The sequence below is a fragment of the Cucurbita moschata genome, unplaced genomic scaffold, assembly GCF_002738365.1.
Source record: "Cucurbita moschata cultivar Rifu unplaced genomic scaffold, Cmos_1.0 Cmo_Scf00014, whole genome shotgun sequence".
Lineage (NCBI taxonomy): Eukaryota > Viridiplantae > Streptophyta > Magnoliopsida > Cucurbitales > Cucurbitaceae > Cucurbita > Cucurbita moschata.
Genome location: NW_019268530.1, coordinates 2,180,894 through 2,201,620, shown reverse-complemented (window position 1 = coordinate 2,201,620; position 20,727 = coordinate 2,180,894). Strand labels below are relative to the sequence as shown.

General features: G+C 37.5%; 4 protein-coding genes and 1 non-coding gene across 6 annotated transcripts; 1 reads left to right on the top strand and 4 right to left on the bottom strand.

Moving 5' to 3' along the window:
• Positions 1-1,062: 1,062 nt before the first annotated feature.
• Positions 1,063-3,850, bottom strand: LOC111452567 (O-fucosyltransferase 34-like). Its single transcript, XM_023093350.1, has 8 exons — positions 3,077-3,850; positions 2,946-3,013; positions 2,773-2,861; positions 2,522-2,687; positions 2,153-2,442; positions 1,858-2,062; positions 1,624-1,781; positions 1,063-1,538 (listed from the first exon to the last, which is right to left on the bottom strand). The coding sequence occupies exons 1-8, from the start codon at positions 3,393-3,395 to the stop codon at positions 1,292-1,294; spliced, it is 1,542 nt and encodes a 513-aa protein (XP_022949118.1). The 5' UTR covers positions 3,396-3,850; the 3' UTR covers positions 1,063-1,291.
• Positions 3,851-4,617: 767 nt separating this feature from the next.
• TRNAI-AAU lies at positions 4,618-4,691 on the top strand. Its single transcript has one exon. It is a non-coding gene; the product is annotated as a tRNA-Ile (tRNA).
• Positions 4,692-4,757: 66 nt separating this feature from the next.
• On the bottom strand, positions 4,758-5,954 carry LOC111452573 (olee1-like protein). Its single transcript, XM_023093359.1, has 2 exons — positions 5,421-5,954; positions 4,758-5,322 (listed from the first exon to the last, which is right to left on the bottom strand). Exons 1-2 carry the CDS (start codon positions 5,590-5,592, stop codon positions 4,907-4,909), a joined length of 588 nt encoding a protein of 195 aa, XP_022949127.1. The 5' UTR covers positions 5,593-5,954; the 3' UTR covers positions 4,758-4,906.
• Positions 5,955-6,407: 453 nt separating this feature from the next.
• LOC111452565 (AUGMIN subunit 5) lies at positions 6,408-14,611 on the bottom strand. 2 transcript variants are annotated; one of them, XR_002712142.1, is made up of 11 exons: positions 13,530-14,611; positions 11,637-12,179; positions 10,008-10,149; positions 9,653-9,829; positions 9,265-9,474; positions 8,963-9,148; positions 8,705-8,864; positions 8,099-8,294; positions 7,616-7,748; positions 6,654-7,015; positions 6,408-6,575 (listed from the first exon to the last, which is right to left on the bottom strand). XR_002712142.1 is itself a non-coding variant. In XM_023093348.1 (10 exons), exons 1-10 carry the CDS (start codon positions 14,081-14,083, stop codon positions 6,887-6,889), a joined length of 2,430 nt encoding a protein of 809 aa, XP_022949116.1. In that variant the 5' UTR covers positions 14,084-14,611; the 3' UTR covers positions 6,408-6,886. The 2 variants fall into 2 exon arrangements, 1 of the variants encoding a protein (XP_022949116.1); XM_023093348.1 differs by having other exon boundaries at positions 6,408-7,015.
• Positions 14,612-15,559: 948 nt separating this feature from the next.
• On the bottom strand, positions 15,560-20,727 carry LOC111452570 (truncated transcription factor CAULIFLOWER A-like). The gene is made up of 8 exons (XM_023093357.1): positions 20,296-20,727; positions 18,785-18,866; positions 17,365-17,429; positions 17,191-17,290; positions 17,086-17,127; positions 16,943-16,984; positions 16,733-16,845; positions 15,560-15,937 (listed from the first exon to the last, which is right to left on the bottom strand). Exons 1-8 carry the CDS (start codon positions 20,478-20,480, stop codon positions 15,814-15,816), a joined length of 753 nt encoding a protein of 250 aa, XP_022949125.1. The 5' UTR covers positions 20,481-20,727; the 3' UTR covers positions 15,560-15,813.

The window sequence follows — 20,727 nt, the reverse complement described above, 5'->3', positions numbered from 1 at the left end:
CCTTAGTAGTGGGCTTGGACTGTTAGTACGAATATAATTGGATCGATCAAGACATTAAAATACCCATCAAATTTTTTTTGGGCAAATGAGCATCTTCACTCTGTCGGTCTAGAAACTTAATAGCAGTGAGTGAGTGGTTGAGTGGTGCAAAAGTTATGGTTAGGCCAAAATCAGCCCACCATTATAATTTCAGCTGCCTTGTGAAAAGTGCATCCTTGGATCACCCAACCAACACTTTTTTAATCCTTTTCCCATATCCTCTGAATCACCATTGTGCTCTCTTGGATCACTAAGCTCTTTGAAATCTGGAATTTCTCACTTTCTCTCTCTACAGATTGAATTCATAAGACTTTATTGAAAGATGGGTTAAATGGGGAATGGTGAGGTGTATTGAGTGCAAAGTGGGCTATGTTGACATTAATGTCACTCATTAATACTTCTGTGAGTGATATGATGCCCAATGTGAGTATCACACAAAGTCAACATAAGGTTTGAACTGCAAATCTTGCAACTTTTGTGAGTTCTTCATCATGCCTAACCTATTGGGTTGCTACCCACTTTACAATACTTCATATTCATCCCCCTACTTACCCAATAACAAAAAAATGGTTGAATTTGAGGGAATGCAACTTCCTTTCCTTTGTTAGTGCTCCCTATCAGTCACTTTGAAATTCTGGTCTTTGTTAGTTCAAATTCGTGTAGTTAGCGCAACAATGACGTGGGACCTCCAATCCACCACCCTTCAAGGGCCCAACGTCCTTCCTAGCACACCCCTTTGTGTCCAACCTCTTTCGGGGTTCACCTTCTCGCTGGCACATCACCCAGTGACAAACTCACTGATACCATTTATAACAGTCTAAGTCCACTGTTGTTAGCAAATATTGTTCTCTTTAGATTTTTCTTTTCAAGTTTCCCTTAAGAATTTTTAAAACGCGTATGCTAGAGAGAGGTTTCCACGCCCTTCTAAAGAATGTTTCGTTCTCCTCTCTAACCAACGTGAAATCTCACGTTACGACATTACGGGTGTCAAGTTGTTAGAATAGGGAGGGACTAACAGTTGAAGAATGTGAAAATTTTTGGGTGATCCATTTATTTCCCACTGTTACAAATTTTACTAAATCTAAACTTGCAGCAAAGAGGAGAGGCTTTGCGTTCTTAAGAACTCATATTTATTAGTAACTTCAAGTCAATGATATCAGCCAAAAGCCTCTCCTCCTCCATTCTAAAACTACATGGATAACTTCTCTTCTCAACTGATATACAAGTTTTAAAATCCCCTTTGATGATGATATCATGAGCTTCTCAATGGCTCTTCCCATGCTTCCAAACACTCGTGCGGATTTGTGTAGAAATAATCTTCTTCCTTCGGCCTATCTGGAATGACAACTCGTTTCTTCGAGCTCCCGTCGCGGTTGGAGTGAGCTTCCTTCATAGCTGAAGAGAACTCATCCCACCCTAACAATCCGTTGTCGTACTGATCGATTAAGCTAACAACCAACTTTCTGTCTAGAAGAATGGTCTTTTTGTACCCCAAGAATCTGAGAGATAGAAAAAATTTAGAACAAACACGAATCCTCAAGAAAAACGTCATGGAAAACACTCTATATTGCAGTTGTTGCTTACCGACGATGTCCTTCGACGACTTTCGCCATGTTCCCATCATAGGTAGGAACGAAAATGTCGCTCTCCAACGAGACGAGATAATCCAATGCAGCCATCTGTGATGAATGATTCTGAAAGAACCTCAAGTCTGATGGTTTCAGCAGTGTCTCTTTTCTGACCTGTGTTTGAAGAACAAAGCATAAACTTTCAGAGCCTATAATTTACATCATTCAACTTCAAGTTTCATCAACTAACCAGATTAGGGAATGCAGATGCTAAACTTTCCATCCTTCTATCTCCACCATATATTTCTCCCGAAGCGATATAGATTTGAACATTAGGATCGATCCCGAGTGCACTTAGAACTAGCGAGGTTTCCTCGGGAGTCAATGGACACAAACCTTCTTTCCTTTTCAGATCCGAATCAATGATTTTCTCCTTCCACCATGGATAAGCATATCTTAACAACAACCACGGAGAGTTCGTCAAGAAAAAGTCATCTCGAGTATACAAACCAAATGTTCATCTAACGAAACAAAAATGGCAATACCTCATTCTTGTAAGTTCGTCGACTTCGTCATTGTTGCAACCTCGAGTACAACCAGAGAAGGCTAGCATATCCATTTCATATCTAAGATGAAGCACCAAAAAGGGACCTTTGTTCCTCAGCATTTGAACAACCTTTCTTCCCAGCTCCTCAATTCGGGAAGTAAATCTCAGGGCGTTAAAATTTACCCGGCATCGCAGTTTTTGAAGCTCGATCGGCAGTCCATTATTGGCGAGTCGAGCATCAGTTTTATTCAAATGTACAACTTTATACTTCTGAAACAATGGAAGAATCTGCAATCGAAGAAGACCATGATATCAATCAATCAAGTAATAGAGAGCTCCAAGAGTCCCTCTTGAACATGAACTCAACCTGATTATGGTAATATGATATGTTGGACCAACTAATAGGCGACAATGAGTAAATCATTTTCGATTCAAATCTTCGTTCGAGCCTCGGAGGAAGCTTTCTCAATATCCGAACTTCATCTCTCAATGACAATACGAAATGATCAATGTCGAAAACGTCTTCAAATTCACTGACAAGAAACAAGACACAGATTGCAGCTATAACTAAATGGTAAACTTGAAATAAGAGATGGAATGCATTGTTCACAAACATACCTAGGATCAGCCCAAAAGGAAGTTTTATCCAAATTTGGAACAATCAGAGTAAGATTTAAGTATCTAGCAATGGCAACCATGTCACAGATCTACAAACAATGGCAGAATTCACAAAAGACAATCAGAAAACAGAGAAAACAGGGAATTGGCAGTTCATAGTGAAAGCAACTCACAGCTGCTCTCATTTGGTTGAGTCCTCCATTGCAAGAAACCATGAGATAGCCATTGTTTCTGTAAATCCCTGTGAAGAACAGATATTATAAGGAACAGATATTTGAAAAGATTAAGAATTAGATGAGCTTACTTTTTGGTGGAAGAAAAACATTGTAAGGAAGAGAAGAAGAAGATTGAAGAGGCATAGGAGAATCAAAATGGAAGCAACGAGAGGGCCAAGTTATGAAGAGCTTTGGTCGCCATAGCTCTCCTAAAGCCATAAGATGAACAAAACAAGTCCATAGAAGCACTGTTGTAATTGCCCTCGTCATCCATAACTTCATTCTCGACCTCGAAATAGATATCGAGTTCTTCAACTTCTCAACCTTTTCTTCATCAGAAAATCTAAACCCCATTTTCCAATCACAACTGTTATTACACTTCTGATCGGATTCCTTCATTTTGCACATTGTGAATTGAAAACCCAAATCGACCCACTTCCCAAAAAGCTCTAAATTACAAAAGAAAACAGTGAATCGCTATTTTGAACACAAAAATTTCACTAGAAAATGGACTCCATCCCGAAATTGGGGTGAAACCCAGAAGTAAATGAACACAATTAACTGCATATTTTTGCTCTAATGGAAGCAAAACGTGGGGGAGAAAGCTGAGTGAAAGAAATTGTGGGTTGTTTTGAGGAAAGGAGGTGAAATTGAGAAGCAAAAGAGGGAATGAAAATGGGGGTTTGATTTGGAAGGAGTAGAAATAGAGAGAAGGAGAGATGAAAAGCCATAAATCAAGGCGGACCCGTTGCTTTTGGAAAGGATTTGAGAAAGAGAGGAGAGGTCATCGTCATGGCTGAATTGAAGCTGTAAATATTATCAACTTTGGATTGTCTTGTTTTCTTGCCAATCGCCATTCACAACTGACAGCCTTTTCCCCCTCTTTTCCGTTGTTGGGAAGCTTAAATTTTGTAGCTTTTTTTTAATTTTTTTTTTATAATAAATAAAAAAAAAAGGCATTTTTCAAGTACAATAATGTTGTAGCTTTTGATTACATGTATAATTTGTTTTGATTAGCTTTTTAATGTTTTAAAATTTCAATTGTAGTCTCCCTTTTATAAAACTTTATTAAATATTTTTTTTTGTTTAAGATATATGAGAATAAAATATTTAAAAAATTAAAAATAATTGTGTTTATCTAACCATTTTATTATATCAATTAATTTTAGATAATTAATTGTTATTAGTTTATTTTTTTATTAAGTCAAATATTTAACATATTGAAAAAAGTTATAAGCTATTTTTTTTTTTTAAATAATATTTCGTTGGTATAACAAAAGTAGAAATGAAAACTAAAAGTACTTAAATCTTCGATCTAAAGAAAAGAATAAATGTTGTAATAATTGATTTATACTATGGTAGTTAATTCAAATACTACGTGTTCAATACAACTATGTTAAGCATGTTTTGTACTGAGATCTCTTATCTGCTTCAAGTTTGGAAGTGATTTAAGGTTATTCAAAATTACTCAAAACACGGGATGATTTCATTACAAAAATATGTTTGATTTTATACTTTTTAAACCTTTTTTTTTTTCATCTTCAAAATTTAAATATTTAATAAGCTTTCTAATATTGAATTATCTTATATAAAGAAGAATTATCTAAAATTTGAAGATTAAGAAGCAGATGGCCTATTAGCTCAGTTGGTTAGAGCGTCGTGCTAATAACGCGAAGGTCGCAGGTTCGAAACCTGCATGGGCCAGTTTTCGTGATCACCATCTTTTTTTTTATATACCATTAGATATCTGAACTTTCTTGATTGCTCCAATGGCCTAAAATTATGAAACTTTTATTTTGAATCCAAATAAGTAATATTACCAAACTTCAATCCTTAATCGAACTTATTTAACGTACTCTACACCATCACTCATTACCCCAACAAAAAAAAAATCCAATCTTTAACCAAATCATCCATCATCATGGGCTCTGTTTCAGTTCTGAAGAAGTTTCCTCCGGCTGCAGCGGGTTGGGCGGAACAATCGGCGGGAACAGAAGCTGAGGGTTGTTGACTTGTTTGGATTTGAAAATGTCGGTCTTCTGATTGCAGAAAGCGGGCTTGAAAGTGAAGAAACCAGCTGAGAAAATTCGGACGCCATTTTTGTTCTTTGAGTTCTTCAATTTGAGAGCAGAGGAAGTTGCAGAGGAGGCTACAGAGCAGAAGGGTTCACTGCTTTTGATCAGTCTTACATTACAGCTTTCGATCTTTTTCATGTGTTTTGCCACTGAGAATGGCAAAGCTACTCTGAATTTGCCATGTTTGTTTGTTTTGACTTGATGCTGGAAACTGGTTTTGGAGGCTTTTTCTTCCCTGCATTCTACAGCAACAGTGGCACCTGCAATCAAGTAGTAATAACAAGGATCATATGTGGGTGGACACCAAATCAATGCCTTTTAAACTATGGGATCCAAAGATGAAGAAAAAACAGAGTACCTGAGATGAAATGGGCAAACTTGGAGAGATTTTGCTGATAACAAGTGTCACAGAAAACAGAGCCAACAAGAACAGCCGGAGGAGGTGGAAGAGCCTTATTCTGAAGAGGCTCAGAGAAGCCATCAACGCCGTGGTTCAGAAACAAAACTAACACAAACAAAATCCAGACCATACTGGAAGAAAAAACCCCTTTAAAACAAGAATTTAATGACAAATAATAACATGAACCCTCTTACTATCTTTCCTTGTCTAAATTCTCATATGTTTGTCTTGTTTCAACTCTGCTGGAAGCTCTGAAATGGGAAGATAGATATTAAAAGCACTAAAGCGCCAAGGCTGGAGTTGTTATTTATGAGTTTCAGGCCAAAAGTTAGTGTGAACTGCAAACTAGAAGAAGTAAATGCAAAACAGAGAGAAGAAAGAAGGACCCTGTTGGTTCACGAGACAAGTAGAAGAACCACACAAGTTTCTTTCTTTTTTCTTTTGGGTCTCATCTCATCCATAGCTTTATGACTTACATTTCTGTCTTACGATCAATCTCCACACACATTAATCCTCTCTTCTCTGCTCTTGTTTGTACATATCTTCTTTGCCTTTTACGAGAGTTTTCTAAACAAGAGCTTGAACTTATCTTTTTATTACGCACTCATTCGAGTTATATAACGATTAGAATTAATGAGACTTTGTTCTTGGACTACCTTATGCTTCAAGAACCATTGTAACCTAGCATCTATCATTCGTGATAAGATAATTCTAGTCAGTCAAGACCACATAAGTACATAAGATTGCTCATAGAGTAAATGTAACGGATCAAGCCCATTGTTAGTAGATGTTATCCTCTTTAGGCTTTTCCTTCCGGACTTTCCCTCAAGATTTTTAAAACGCATTTGCTAAGTAAGGACATCTGAAGGAGATGTCTTGGAAGAGTTTGTATTTGAGGTAGGTGTTACACAGGTGAAACTCCAAAAGAGCAAACATGTTAAAAACTGGAAAGAATGGCGCCTTGAAGGTGAAATATGACCATTAATCACACAATAAGTAGAATTACAATCAGGAATTGCTATGGTGAAATATCACACTATCTTAGATACAAAATGAGGGACTAAAGCAACTGGAAAAACAACACGAGCAGCAAAAACTCGAGCCAGACGTCGCCTGCAAGTGACTGACTTGTGAGACATAGTATTGGAATAAGCAGCACATAAAGATTTTATAAGAAGCAGGAGTTCTAACTGTATGTCCATCATGAAAAGCATAGAGATATTGGCCATTGCACCCTTCAACTCAGTGTCATCTGCATTTCCCTTGCCTAAAATCACACAAGATTTCCCACCAACATTCCCAGACGTCCTGCTTGCAGTTTATGTGGTCATGAATTTTAACACTAGTGGTACAAAGATACAAGCAAACTGGGCAAATCTGACCAATTTAGCTTCAATTGAATTGAGAATTCAATGCTTTTTCAACTACAAGAGCTCCTTGTCGTAGAAGGCAAGAAGTTGTTTCACATGATTATGCCAAGCAGCAACATTTTGCCCATCAACAGTGACCCAATCAACAACAGTTGATGCTGGTTGTTCCCACCACTCGTCGAGCTGCATCACCAACCGTGTTATGTTCAATATTTAAGAACAAGAAAAGATTATAAAAAAAAAATTACAAGTTGATGGTCCAATGTCCATTCTAATGATGTAGACAAACTCCTAGTCAATCATCAAAATGGAAAATCATGTGCCAACATGAAAACGCAGCAAATAGAGTGTGAGAAACCTCAGATTCACGAGTATATGACGCTTTAGGGCATGCTTGAAAGTTATTTTGGAAGGACCAAAATCACTCCCGAACATGCCTTTACACATTTCAAACCAATTAAGACCCTCAAAATAGGTGAACAAAAAATAGACAAGAATGAAAAGAACGCACTCCAGAAGTCGGTATGTAAGTATCATATCAAAAAAACCAAGTGATTTGATTGCAAGTTGCTTCAAAGCAATTATGAACAGAAGTAAATGCACAAAGAGCCAAACTAGTTGCATATTGATGATACTAATTCAACACAACTATGTGTATATACTAAATAGAGAAATTGAGGCGATTCAAGCTGAAAGTAAATGACGAAAGGAAACTATACAGCACAAACCAGTAACAACAAGTAATTGGACAGTGCAGATGTAAATAGGCATTCGAGTCCTTACCAATCCCCTGACATATTTGCAATCTTCCATGCTTTTCTGAGCGCTCATAACAGCAGTTCTAAGTTCAGGCAACCATTTCTCTGTGACAGATTTCTCTTGCTCGGTGGCCAAATTTAGGCAATACTTTGTTGTCCTGAAATACAAGATAACAACCTTAACAATCCAAAGTAATGAAGAATAAGAAAGTATTAAACGAACACTAAATGAGATTACAAAGTCTAATGCCGACTCCAAGTTAATTTATTGCGAGCATTCTTGGTGAAGGAAATGAATATAATATTGCAAAGGTTCATAGTGTAGGAGGAAGAAGCACTGGCTGGAAGGATTGAGTTGGTGGAAATCTTCCCTAAAATCTAAAAGGGAGAAAAGCTCAACGGGGGATGGTTTTTCACTACACTATCATCATAGTGAGCTCTTCTTAATCACCAAGAACAGGCAGCTTACTGTTATGTAAATCTTCCCCTGGTAGCATATTTTAGTTACCTTTCATAATCTGTCTGAGCTCGATGAGCGTGTTTTAGCAATGCATGACCACTTTCAACCAGATCCTGCCTTATATGAACCAAATTGATTGCTTTAGCCAACTCCTCCAACACACTAGCCTCAGAACCTCGAAGTTTCAAGCAGAATTCCAGAGACTCCAAAACTGATGCTAAACTAGCATCTGTCCCCTCCAAACCTAATAACACAGAGTTCAGTTCGAGTAAAGAAAAGGTGTATGATACATCAAATGCATTAGATCATCCAGGCGGTTAGAAAGCATCTGCTACAAATGCTGCAAGTCATGCACATCATCTTTAATAAAAGGCTAACATGATACTGACAGAGGTAAACCTACAGAAATCATATTACATAAGAAGTTAATTCAGGTGCCTTGCGAGCAATGCCCACATATCAAACATTTTGGGGGTGTGATGTTCCCCTTTATCTGTTCCCCAAGTAATTGCTAATTCAATATGCTTGGATTAAGGTCATATACCACTGGTAAGAATCATTAGAAACATAATACTAATACCAATGTATGAGGAAAAGTAGCTCTGCATGTTATGGCTTAGATTATATTTCTCTATTTCCTAAAGAGACCCTCACCAGCTGGATATTGAAGGCAAGCAGAAACACGACATATGGAAGGTATTGCTGATGGATCTCTAGCACCAGCTTTCGCAGTCAATATGGCAGCATTCTTCTCTGCAGCAGCAACGGCATCAGGTCCTAAAGATACATTTACACCCATGGATTCTAGCAGTGCCTGATATGAAATAATCAAAGAGGTTTATGCATGGTAGAATTTCATGAATAGAATCTGCATATCAATTAACAGCAAAAACTCTTAATTAGTTGACGAACCTGTGGAGTTGATGGAAGCATGAAAAGGGTATTATCAGGACTTCTATAAAAGGCTGAGACCTCATTATCAATAAGCTCTTTTGCACTATTTGAAATATCAGAGACAACGGCACATGCAGGGATGATGGTGCTTGAAGCATACTCTCTTGCAGCTAAATGTTGCTGATTCCAGAATATAGCAGCATCCTACAAGATTAAGGAAGCCATATTTACAATCGTTTTCCCTTAGCCACCAAATTTCCTTTTAATATGTAAGAAAATCAACAGGCATGCAACTTTACACAGAATTTAATGTTCCTTACTGTATTAGCCTTCAGAAGAGCAGTATATATGGTTTCAAGTTCAGATCTGCGCGCATCGAACTCCTCTATCTTCTTCCACTTCTTTTTCAAAGAATCTTCAGCTTCTTTCCTTTCTGCACATAACTTATTCAAGCGTTGTATTTCTGACATTAGTGTATTCAAGCTAGCCCTCAAGCCAGCAAGTTCTCTCTCTTTAGCCCAAACTTCCAACTGCATCAAGAAAAACCATCCTTGAAAATAGTTGTGTTTTTTTCCCCTTTAAAGAACAAGAGGATCAAGGTTGAAAAAGAAACAGAAATAACCCTCCAACAAATTATTCAAAGTGGAAAAATGTAAAGAATCCAGAACTTCTATTGCCAGGACTGTAAAAGCAAGAAAGTACTATTACCTCAAATTGTCTAAGACCTCCGACATTTTGTGAGGTCCCTCCAACACCAAGGGAATGAGAAGAAATTACATCACCACTACCATGTAATCGATTTAAAATCTTCTGACACATGTCCCTAGCTTCTGCCGCTTTGTTCAGTGCATCTTCAGTGGCCAAAAATTGTTGTACATGTGCTTTCTAGGGAAAATGTGTTCGCAGATATCAATAAACTTTCGTGACACATAAAAGAAAGACTACAGACTATAACATGAAATCATATTCAAAGTAATCGAAAAACTTGATCTATAAACGTGATCCAGATAGTTTATAAAATACATTTGTGCAGTACGGAACTCTAACTGAAAAAGAATAGAACCTGTCTTTCAAGAAGTTGATTCTGAGTTCCTTTAGACGGTACATCAACTCCTAACTTGCCATTACCATACAGTTCATAGTGCAGCGGTGAGTTGATATCAGACGATGAGACATCCGTAACTCTATTGTTCTCATACTTGTATCTAATCAAATTATTCAAAAAGAGATATTAATTTGACATTACAAAGGAACATGTACATCATACATAATGTCACAGAAGCACATGCTTATTCAATATGGTTCAGGTCAACCTATACCTTTCATCCCTATAACTTCCTATATGCATATATTTGTAATACTAAAAAGTTTCGAACTTCCATCTTTTAAGTCCCTTTGTGCTTTCATATATTAATCTTGATTATCCTAGTCCTTGCTTGTAATGTAAGAGTTGATAAAAAAAAAAAAAAAGAATAATAATAATATGGCATTGATGTAGTCAACAATATATTAAACCCTATTAATGGCCTCCTATTCACATTAATAGGTTTGAACTTTTAAAAGTAAAGTGACAAAATTAGCCCAAACTTGAAAGTATGGGAACAACAGATAACCTAAGTTTATTTACCATACTCAGAAATCATCCAAATCTTTTGACACAAAATTGAAAGCCAGTACTTCACTGCTAGCATCTGATAGTTTGCAAAGGTGTGAAATATTTTTATCCAAAATAGGCAGCCCAAGAGGTTTTGAAATTTGCCTTCCAAGGTGAGTCAAGTGGATGTTAGAACCACCTCTACTATGTAACTGCAGTTATCTTTTAGATAATAACTTATATATCATGAGGAGAGAAGATTACAGAAGATGGTAGATATGCTAACTGCTCAAAGAAAGAAGCTCACAAAAGAGGACTCCAATTGACTAAGATCATAAAGGCACCGTAATTACAGAACAATCTAAGATTTGAGGCCAAACTTTTTTCTTTTCTGTATGCTTCTCTTTCATGATTTGATGCCCTCCACCTGAATCCCTCGAAGCAGGGCTTTAACCAAATTATACTAAGACCTTGATTTTATTTGAAGCTAAGACCAGCAAGAAGTAGGAAAGTAGCTTCTCTACTGTCATTCAAGAAACATAAAGCAAACCACAGCTAAGTGCCAAACTTCTTTCTTTACTCTTTACTTTTCTTTCATAATTCTTTTATTTCTCACCACCCAAATGGCTCAAAGTAGGACTTTAACACATTAGACAACAAGAACATGAATTGATCCTTGAAGCGAAGAGCAGAAAAGAACAAATGATCACCTTTCCAAAAGAACCATTTCGTACATCACATCACTTGGCGAATAAAAAATATTTGATGAATACATTTTCAAAAGGAACCTCTACATCTTTTGTAATTTTTCTTCGTTTTAATACAAACACCAAGTTTATTTCCAAGCAGCAGCCCTCCCTAAGCCCTCCCTAAAATCTGATTATTTCTCCACACCAGTTATTATGATCATACATTGTTGACTGATAATGACACTTGTAAAGTTACCAGAAACTAAAATAGTCTTGACCTAATATTGTGGTTTCAATAAAAACAAGGTTCTTCCTAGGAAAGGTTCTAACTTCTACGACTGTGGAGTGTGACCAGCCTGTCAAATCCAAACTAAAATAAAGAAAAGTGATCCAAGAAGAAAATATTTACCTCAAGGTTTCTGCATCAGCTCTGACATCAAATTTCTCTACCTCTCTAGAAACAAGAGTTTTAAGCCGTAATGTGTACGATGTAATTGCCTGAATCAGTTGGGGAGGATGCTTCAGGCAATTAACAATAACAGTTCTAACGTCATTAGGTATTTCCCCGTCAAAATTGATACATAATTTGGCAGCTTCTAATTGTGAGTTGAAATGAATGCCACAGCCTTCATAGGCAGGAAAAGAAGATCGTATCTTTTCAATCATGAGGGTTGCTAGAGATTCACAAGCCTTCCTGATATTTCTTTCCTGAGTAGTCTCAATAAGAATCACATCATCTGCTGACTTACTACCTTTAACAGTTGAATAAACAGCTTCCCTCTCAATATTTGCACTAAAGTTATTAATCACTTCAGTGGAAGAGTCCACACTTGACCTCTGAGCCTCTCTTGCTTGATTCACATAAAACCGTAAACGTTTATGGTACTCTTCAAATATTTTTTCTGCTTCATCACACTGCTGGTCATACGCTTCCAACATCACCTGTTTATGCCTGCACAATCAAAGGGATAAATCAATAAATCATAATTGCTCAAACAATTAACCATTTTGTCCGAATTCTAACCATCGAGGATATTGCCAACTGAATTTTTAAGAAGTTTAATGACACAATCTCATGTAACTATTCCCGTTTTCTTCAGGTGAACTCTGAGTTCTGGGCATTGGATGAATATAAGGAAGATGAGACTCCAAAATTTGTGTCAATTTTTCAAGGCTGGTTGGCTTTGATTTCAGCAAATACTGCACCAAATTGAATTTCTAATGCAGCTAAACAGACTAAGTTTCTTATTCTAATACACCCAAAAGAACAAAACCATTTTTTTTTTTTGAGAAAAATTGAAAGAATACACAAGGCACTTCTATTCTCGGAGCTTAGGTATATGAAGAGTGACTTTTTGGTCCCTTTCATCCAGTGGTTAGGACATCGTCTTTTCATGTCGAAGACACGGGTTCGACTTAAAAAAGGATTCTAGGAGCAAAAAGAATTAACATTAATAAATTACTGGAAAGGTTTCCAATTCAATAGAATTAAAGATAAAATTTAGTTGCTAAATCCATGATGGTATAAAAACCCAAAGAAAGGCGTTGAACATAGCCTAAGGCTCAAACCTCAGCAAAGATCTCTCACTTAATCCCAAAACTTTATCCAAGAAACTTTCTCAAAGTTAATCTTAAATACAAAACCCTCCAACCCGTGATAGTCGCAACACCAGGACATCATCTAAAATTTGTCTCCTGAAGTAAAGGCTCCTTAATGCTCTGAAATAGTGCTGCGGAGGAATTTCTTATGACTTTTTGCTAGAACCTTAGCACTAACCTTATATAGGCAGATGACAAGGCTGATAGGTCTAAAGTCCTACACTCTCTTAGAATGACAACAACCAACTAAACCGTCCATGAAGCCAAGGCAAAAATGATGGACCAAAAGTTCCATAAATTACTCCTAGAGATTCTCTCTGACCAACTCACTCGTGAATGTCTAATGATTCAACAAGTCATAACATAGTGAACCCAATCCAAAAATGTGGCATAACAATAATCACTTGAGATGAAGAGAAGGACTCCATTCGTCCAATTCATGCAAATAGTAAACCATATATTAATTAAAGTACGTTAGACGACAGTCTACATAGAATAGTAAAGATATGAAACATGAGTTGTTTTCAATAGAACTATATTGAATCCAAAGTGGACATGGCCAGATCCTCAGAAACGAGATGAGATTTTATGAGACCAAGACCATCTGTTCGTCCTTCAAATCCAAACATTAATGTCAACAAAGAAAAACTAAGAAATGCACCATGGTTCCTAAATTGGCACGAAAGGAAAGCAGTAGTCAAACCTGTAATTTGCTCGCTCATCAAGCATCCTTTTGCGCTCAGCCTCCTCTCTTGATACTTCCAACATTCTGGCCTTCAAATCCTTTCTTTGCCTTTTAACAGCATTCCTCATTCTCTCCACCTCCTTGGCCGCCAGTTCCCTCTCCTGCAATGCCACTTCTCGAGTCTCCACCACACTTGAGCTCTCTGCAGCCACTTTATCCTTCCTCCTCCCTTTACCCCTGCCGCCCTCTTCCTTCCCTGAAGTAGCTGACCCTCCACTACTGCTCTCACCTGCTCCACCACCACCACCACCACCACCACCACCACCACCACCACCATGTACCATTATGTTCCTCCTGATATTCTCCACCGTCTTCTCCGATTTCACACGAGTTATCAAAAAATTCCATATGGGTATCATATTTCCTCGACAAACCTTGCGAAGGGCATCGATCGATGGCAACTGTGATTTGCTCGATGCGGTATATGAACCTAGTGGCCGATACCCCATTTCCTTCTGAAGCCATTCGACAATGCCCTCCGGCTGGGCAGTTGAACTATATGAACCCTGCATATTACGGAACTTTCTAGGGTTCCAAATCGATTTTGTAAACTAAACCGCCATTCACTTGACCTTCAAAATCCCAAATGTCTTAAATCCAAATGCAGAAATGGAGATATAATGAATTCTATTAGGCAAAACCCATGACATTCCACTGGGATAGACAGTATGAGCGAGAACTACAGAAACTGAACTCTGTAAAGCTCATTGATTTCACACGAAAACTTCGGCCCTTTTGGGGGATAGAAGAGAAATACCTAAACCAGATCGACCCTTTAGTCTTCGAACTGAGAATCACCAACTCGACAATTCTGAGAAGAAGCTACCTCCAATGGCGGAAATCCCCACAAATTCCTGTTTACAGTGAAACCCAGTCTCTGCAACAGAGTGATTTTTCAAACAATTGGCAATGAAGTTGAAAAAACAAAGACAAAATTGAACAAAATTCAAATCTAGTGTGAACTGGGAGTCGCCGTTCGGTGCATCCGAATTTTAACCTTTGAAGAAAAAAATCTCCCAGATTTTTGGTTGAAGGGTTCAAATCAAAGGTCCCGCTCGTGACATATACGAAATTGCTTTTAGAAAATGGATAGAATTAAAGTTCCATTATATAAAAATTAAGGGAATCTTTTTTTTAATAATTTGTCGTTACTCTTCAAATTATAAATTGAGTTTAGTTTAATTAAATCCCGACTATAATTAATACAAAAATATGTTAATTTTTGTTGACAATAATGATTAAAAGAAATTCTTTTACATGGAAGAAGCTTTGATTTTGTTTCCTCAAAAATGTTAATACAAGACAAAGTAATATAAAATATTATAACTATATGTTTGTCATACAGTAATATAAAATATATTGTCACCATGTTCAAAATATGATGAACATGTATGTTTGTTTCGTAGATAATGTAAGTTTTGATATTTCTGGGAAATTATGTACATTATCATACCGAACCATGAGATTGTATATGGAACTTCATGCATGTTGTATGTTTATCAATTATGGGTTACTTTTATGTACGGATCCATCCATATTATTATTCGGTTTCATTCCACTTTCGTTGGTTTCAAAGCGTGTGCTTGCTCATAATCAGACCCAGGGGTATGTTAATAAATCTGTCTAGTGGGACTCCGTGCATGAGCATGAACCTATGTAGAGAAGTAAAATACAACAAATCCTACTCGTAAAAGAAAGTAAAGCCAAAGTAACAATCGTGAATTTAGGTTCTAACAAGCTTCATATATTTTTCATGTGTATGCATTTCTCAACCCTAATAATAAAGTCATTTACTAAGTATTTTTAGATACTCATTGTTTCAGTAACTTTTTTCAGGTAAAAGAGTAACTTTTTTCAGGTAAAAGTAAGAAACCGGTGTACGATTGACAACGGATGACTTCGTGGACTATGGACAAGAAGGGTTAGCCAACCCATTGCATGCATGTAGACACATCAAGCAACACACACAAGTTCTCAAAAGCTAGGAAAAAGAAATGGAAGTAACCACAATTCAATTTTCTTCTAAGAGTTTTAAATGAATTTGGAGTCACATGAGATGTTGAGAAATGAGTATCTACATAATACAATATGGCTTTGTAACTGTGGGGTGGCCAATTGGGTATGGACGTTATTTTGTCTCCCCCTCCCCCATGGCCATTTTCTTTGTTACAATGGAGGTGGTGATGGTAAGGGCAGCTGCTCCTCGCCCGCTACGGAGAAGACGACGACGGTGCTGTTGCTTTTAGTTGCGATGACTTTCAGTCACATGGCTAAGCATCCAGGCTGGTATTTGGATGTTGGTGTTTGTTGGCCTTGTTTCATCTTCATCTGATCCTGTTGAGCCTCTACCATCATTGAAGTTTGCCCTGCACATCAAAATATTTAGTCTTTAAGCCAAGGGTTGCTAGGTTGACGTGTGGAAGCAGACAAGGGTTCTGTTCTACTTGATCTTTTTCTCTACATGATTATCCAACAAGATCAAAAGGGTTACATGGGTTGGTGTGGAATGAGAGTTTCTCACCTAGTTTTTGGATTTGGAGGGTTTAGATATAGAGTTATATGAGATGGACGGGGAATGAAACATCCCTGATAGACACGTTTTAAAATTGTGAGGCTGACGACGATATGTATAGGACCAAAGCGAACAATATCTGCTAGCAGACCAAAGCGAATAATATCTGCTAGCGGTGGACTTGGCCTGTTACAGACTAATTCAAACAACCTCTCCCTTGTGAACTCTAATGGAGGGTTTATCATTGTTTCTATTTTTTCCCTTTGTTATAACAGCCAAAGTTTACCGCTAACAGATATTGTCCGCTTTAGCCCGTTACATATTGTCATCAGCCTCACAGTTTTAAAACATATCTACTAGGAAGAGGCTTCCAAAACCTTTATAAGAAATGTTTCGTTCTCCTCTCCAACTAACGTGGGATTTCACAATTCACTCTCTTGGGGGCCAGCGTACTCGCTGGTACACTGCCCGGTGTTTGGCTCTGATACCATTTGTAACAGTCCAAGTCCACCGCTAGCAGATATTATCCACTTTGTCCCGTTACCTATTGCTGTCAACCTCACAGTTTTAAAACGCGTCTACTAGGGAAGGTGTCCACATTCTTATAACGAATGTTTCGTTCCAAGGTGAAAGAGAAAAGAATGCATACCCAATAGACAAAGAAGGAATTGGGGGTGGCATGGCCAAAATGGGCTGATAAGGAGCCAAGTTTGGGAGCTCGCAGTGTCCACGTTCAACCAAAGCTTTCTCATTCTCCTTTACCTATTTCCAAATCAAAATAGCCCATGAAACAAAGAACTTACTTAAAGATTTACAGCATCAAATGGAAGATAATGGCCTCTTCTACTTAAACTTATACCTTGTTTGCAAGCTGCCTGTTCTCCTCTTGCAGTTCCCTTTCCTTCAACCATTTATAACCAAAATTTAACCCATAATGGAAGCCATTAGAGTCATATAAGCCTCAATAATGATACCAAATATATTGGTCCAAAAGTCATTCACCTTTTTGTGTAGCAATGAGATAGATTCTTGCATTAGTTGGTTCTGCAACAAAAAAAAGAAAGATGAGATACATGAACAGGAAGAACTTTGAATTTAAGAGCAGACCTTTCTGGCTCTTATGCGCTTCAGTGATGAATCAAGTTGCTGCTCCAAGCTTTGAAGTTCTCTCAAATTCAAAGGCTCAAGCTCTTCTCCCAAATAATGCCTAAGCCATTAATAATACTAAACTTTAATTGATTGCTAGGGAAAATGAGTAATGCACAAGAAGTGTTGAAACACCTGATGTTCTTCTGTATAATTTCCATTCTGGCTGCAATTTTTGGGTACTCCTCACACCAACTTACCTGCCAAGGGTGCTCACTTAGACACTTGAACCTTGAACCAGTTATTTGGGCGATAAGATGGGTATATATACCTACCAAACTTAATGGTAACTAATTTTTTCTAACTCAAATACTTTGATTTAGTTCAACTTAGACATGAAAGGAAATTCAAATTTGATTTGAGCTCAAAAATCAATCCCATGAAATTTAAAGATGGGATAGATGAAGTGTTTGAACAACTTTCACCGGCCTAGAACAAGACAAGGCAATCACTATTGTGTTAGCAAGAACGGTAATAACTCAAGTTCATTACTAGTAGATATTGTCAGATTTAACCTATTACGTATCGCCGTCAGTCTCACGGTTTTAAAGCACGTCTATTAAGGAGAGGTTTTGTGATGTCTCACATTGGTTAGGGAGGAAAACAAACTAGAGAGGTTTTGTGATGTCCCACGTTGGTTAGGGAGGAAAACAAACCATCATTTATAAGTGTACTTATAAATGGTGGTTTGTTCTCCTCCCCAACCAATGTGGGACATCACAATCCACCCCCTTTGGGGTCAGCGTCCTTACTGGCACACCGCCTCGTGTCTACCCTCCTTTGGGGAACAGCGAGAAGGCTGGCCCATCGTCTGAAACCTGGCTCTGATACCATTTGTAACGGCCCAGATCCACTACTAGCAGATATTGTCTTTTTTGGGCTTTCCCTTTCGGGCTTCCCCTCAAGTCTTTAAAGCTAGGGGTACGTTTCCACACCCTTATTGTGATGTCCCACATTGGTTGGGGAGGAGAACAAACCACCATCTATAAGGGTGGAACCTCCCCTAGCATGGGCTTTCCCTTTCGGGCTTCCCCTCAAGGCTTTAAAGCTAGGGGTAGGTTTCCACACCCTTATTGTGATGTCCCACATTGGTTGGGGAGAGGAAGCCGCGGTGGGCCTGGGTCGTTATAGGTTCCCACACTTTTATAAGAACTCCAACCGAGGTGGGATCTCACAATTCACCCCCGGGAGCCAGCGAAACGCTGGCACACGGGCCCACCGCTAACTAATATTATCTGTTTTAGTCCGTTACGTATTGCCGTCAGCTTCATAGTTTTAAAACCCGTTGTTTTAGAAGAGACATTTATACCTTTATAAAAAACGTTTTATTTCCCACTCTAAGAAGACTTGGGATTTCAACTGTTCTAAATCCAAGACAAGACATTCCAAATCCTAAAACCACTAGGTTGACATTTATTGTTGGTTCTTTTTTTTGTTGTGAACAGTAAGAATGTTCCAAAAAGTAGGAAACTTTCAAACATAAATTGAAATTAAATTTGGTAATCAATAAAAACAGTAAACACCAGAAATGAAAATCAGCTACGTTAGTTTTTACCTGTAAATCAGAATCTGCATTTGTGGCCAATGGTCTCTCTGCATAAGAACACCTCTCATATTTTTCCAAGATCTTCTCCATGCTGCTTGTTTGGAAACCAAATCAAACCCTTAATCAGTCAGCTTTTATCATAATCAGTAGCTGTGGATCAGATTTTAGCATAAACCCCAAAAGATGGTTTAAACATTGTGTTGTAGATATCAAATGGGTATTCAAGTGGCACCTTTTCAAGCATTGTATAGGATATTTAGAGACTTTCTCAACTTGTTGCTCATAGTTTAACAAATCACATACAACCCTAATCAACTTAACCAAGTCTGCTCAACCAACTCATAACTAGTTAAAAATCTTAAGGATTAACATCTCAATGTAATATAATGAGAACATTCATAAGTTATTATGCTCAAGACATAAAAGAAGAAACAAGCTCCATTTATTCTTAGATAGTTACAAATGTTGGGTGGATGATAATCTAGAGTTACGGTATTTGTTTAATATATTTTAAATTTACATAGTAATTACGGTCATAAAGTACGAAGGTTACAAACTCTTGAAATGTCTCATGGAAGGTCAAGGGTTTTATTTTGAGACTATATAACGTCTTATCTTTGTAAAATATAGTGAAAAGAGCATTTTTGCTTTACTATAGCTAATGACTAAATTTCTTTGCAATTCCATGTACTTTACATTGCATGTTTAGAATCATTTGAGTCATAGACATAATCAATCTTACTTGTGGAGTGATTCGAATCTCAAACAAATGTTTTTACCTTAAAATACTCAATCAACAAGATAATCAAAATCTTAGATTGCATGTTTAGAATCATTTAGGCCGAACATAATCAATCTTACTTGTAGAGTGATTCGAATCTCAAACAAGTGTTTTTACCTTGAAATACTCGATCAACAAAATAATCCAAATCTTATCTCTCTTGTGGCGATTCCTTATCACTTTTAACTTCTAACGATCTAAAGAGATGACTCAAGAAAAGGGTAACAAAACATAGATTGTTACCATGCATATCAAATACAAATTCATCACATGAATAGGAATTGTGCAGTACATGCACATATATATATATATATATATATAGAAAACCAAGAAATTTGACTCCTTTTTCAGTGTAATTCGAGAGCTATAGCTCTTCATTCGAGATCCATCGAGAGATTCAAATACTAGGTTAGAGCTACAAAGTAGGAACAACAAAAAAACATCATGGTCTCCCGACACGTGTCTCTAGGTTTTTTTTTTTGTTAACCAAAAATTGGTTCAGAATTTTGACAGACATCTCGTAATTCCTTGTTTCAAACGTAGAGTTGAAGAGAAAAAGAAGGAAATTTGTTGATTTTTTTGTTGTTTTTGGTGGTTGGTTCATAAAGATGAGATTTTTATTATATAAAACAGTGAAAAACAAAAACAAAGAAAGACCCATGAAGAAAGGAAGGATAAAAATGGAAGCTTTTGATGTTATATTAGTAGTGGATGAATGTAATAGGGTGCAAAGAGGAACCTGGCATGAGTGGAGTACTCAAAGAGCTTTCCTTTGGTGGAGAAGACAATCAAGGCAACATCTGCATCGCAAAGGACAGAGATCTCATGGGCCTTTTTGAGCAAACCAGCTCTACGCTTAGAGAAGGTGACTTGGCGGCTGATTTTGTTCTCTATTCTCTTCAGCTGCACTCTCCCTCTGCCCATGGTGGAGGGTTCTTGAGCAGAAACCAACACAAACCCTAAAAGGAGAAAAGGAAGAAGAAGAAGAGGGAGTGGGGAATTGTTGTTGTTTCTATAATTGTGGATGAGGGAAGTGATTCGGTTGGAGTTTGAGAGGAGGAGAGAATGTTGCTAATGAGGGAAAAATAAGAAAGAAAGAGAAGGGCATGTGATGGGTGTTGCATAGTACCATTGAGCTGTCGAGGAATGGTTGGAGGGAGACCATGGAGCA

Excerpts from the sequence above, each read along its gene's own strand:
- LOC111452567 (XM_023093350.1), bottom strand. The coding sequence starts at position 3,395 with ATGTGCAAAATGAAGGAATCCGATCAGAAGTGTAATAACAGTTGTGAT. Across the intron at positions 3,014-3,076 it reads TGTTTTTCTTCCACCAAAAA|GGATTTACAGAAACAATGGC; the intron begins GTAAGCTCATCT and ends TGTTCTTCACAG. Across the intron at positions 2,443-2,521 it reads TATCATATTACCATAATCAG|ATTCTTCCATTGTTTCAGAA; the intron begins GTTGAGTTCATG and ends CTTCGATTGCAG.
- LOC111452573 (XM_023093359.1), bottom strand. The coding sequence starts at position 5,592 with ATGGTCTGGATTTTGTTTGTGTTAGTTTTGTTTCTGAACCACGGCGTT. Across the intron at positions 5,323-5,420 it reads GTTTGCCCATTTCATCTCAG|GTGCCACTGTTGCTGTAGAA; the intron begins GTACTCTGTTTT and ends ACTTGATTGCAG.
- LOC111452565 (XM_023093348.1), bottom strand. The coding sequence starts at position 14,083 with ATGCAGGGTTCATATAGTTCAACTGCCCAGCCGGAGGGCATTGTCGAA. Across the intron at positions 9,475-9,652 it reads GAGGTCTTAGACAATTTGAG|TTGGAAGTTTGGGCTAAAGA; the intron begins GTAATAGTACTT and ends TTCTTGATGCAG. Across the intron at positions 9,149-9,264 it reads CTCTTCTGAAGGCTAATACA|GATGCTGCTATATTCTGGAA; the intron begins GTAAGGAACATT and ends TTAATCTTGTAG.
- LOC111452570 (XM_023093357.1), bottom strand. The coding sequence starts at position 20,480 with ATGGGCAGAGGGAGAGTGCAGCTGAAGAGAATAGAGAACAAAATCAGC. Across the intron at positions 17,430-18,784 it reads ATGCAGATTCTGATTTACAG|GTAAGTTGGTGTGAGGAGTA; the intron begins GTAAAAACTAAC and ends CACCCTTGGCAG. Across the intron at positions 17,291-17,364 it reads ATTATACAGAAGAACATCAG|GCATTATTTGGGAGAAGAGC; the intron begins GTGTTTCAACAC and ends TTAATGGCTTAG.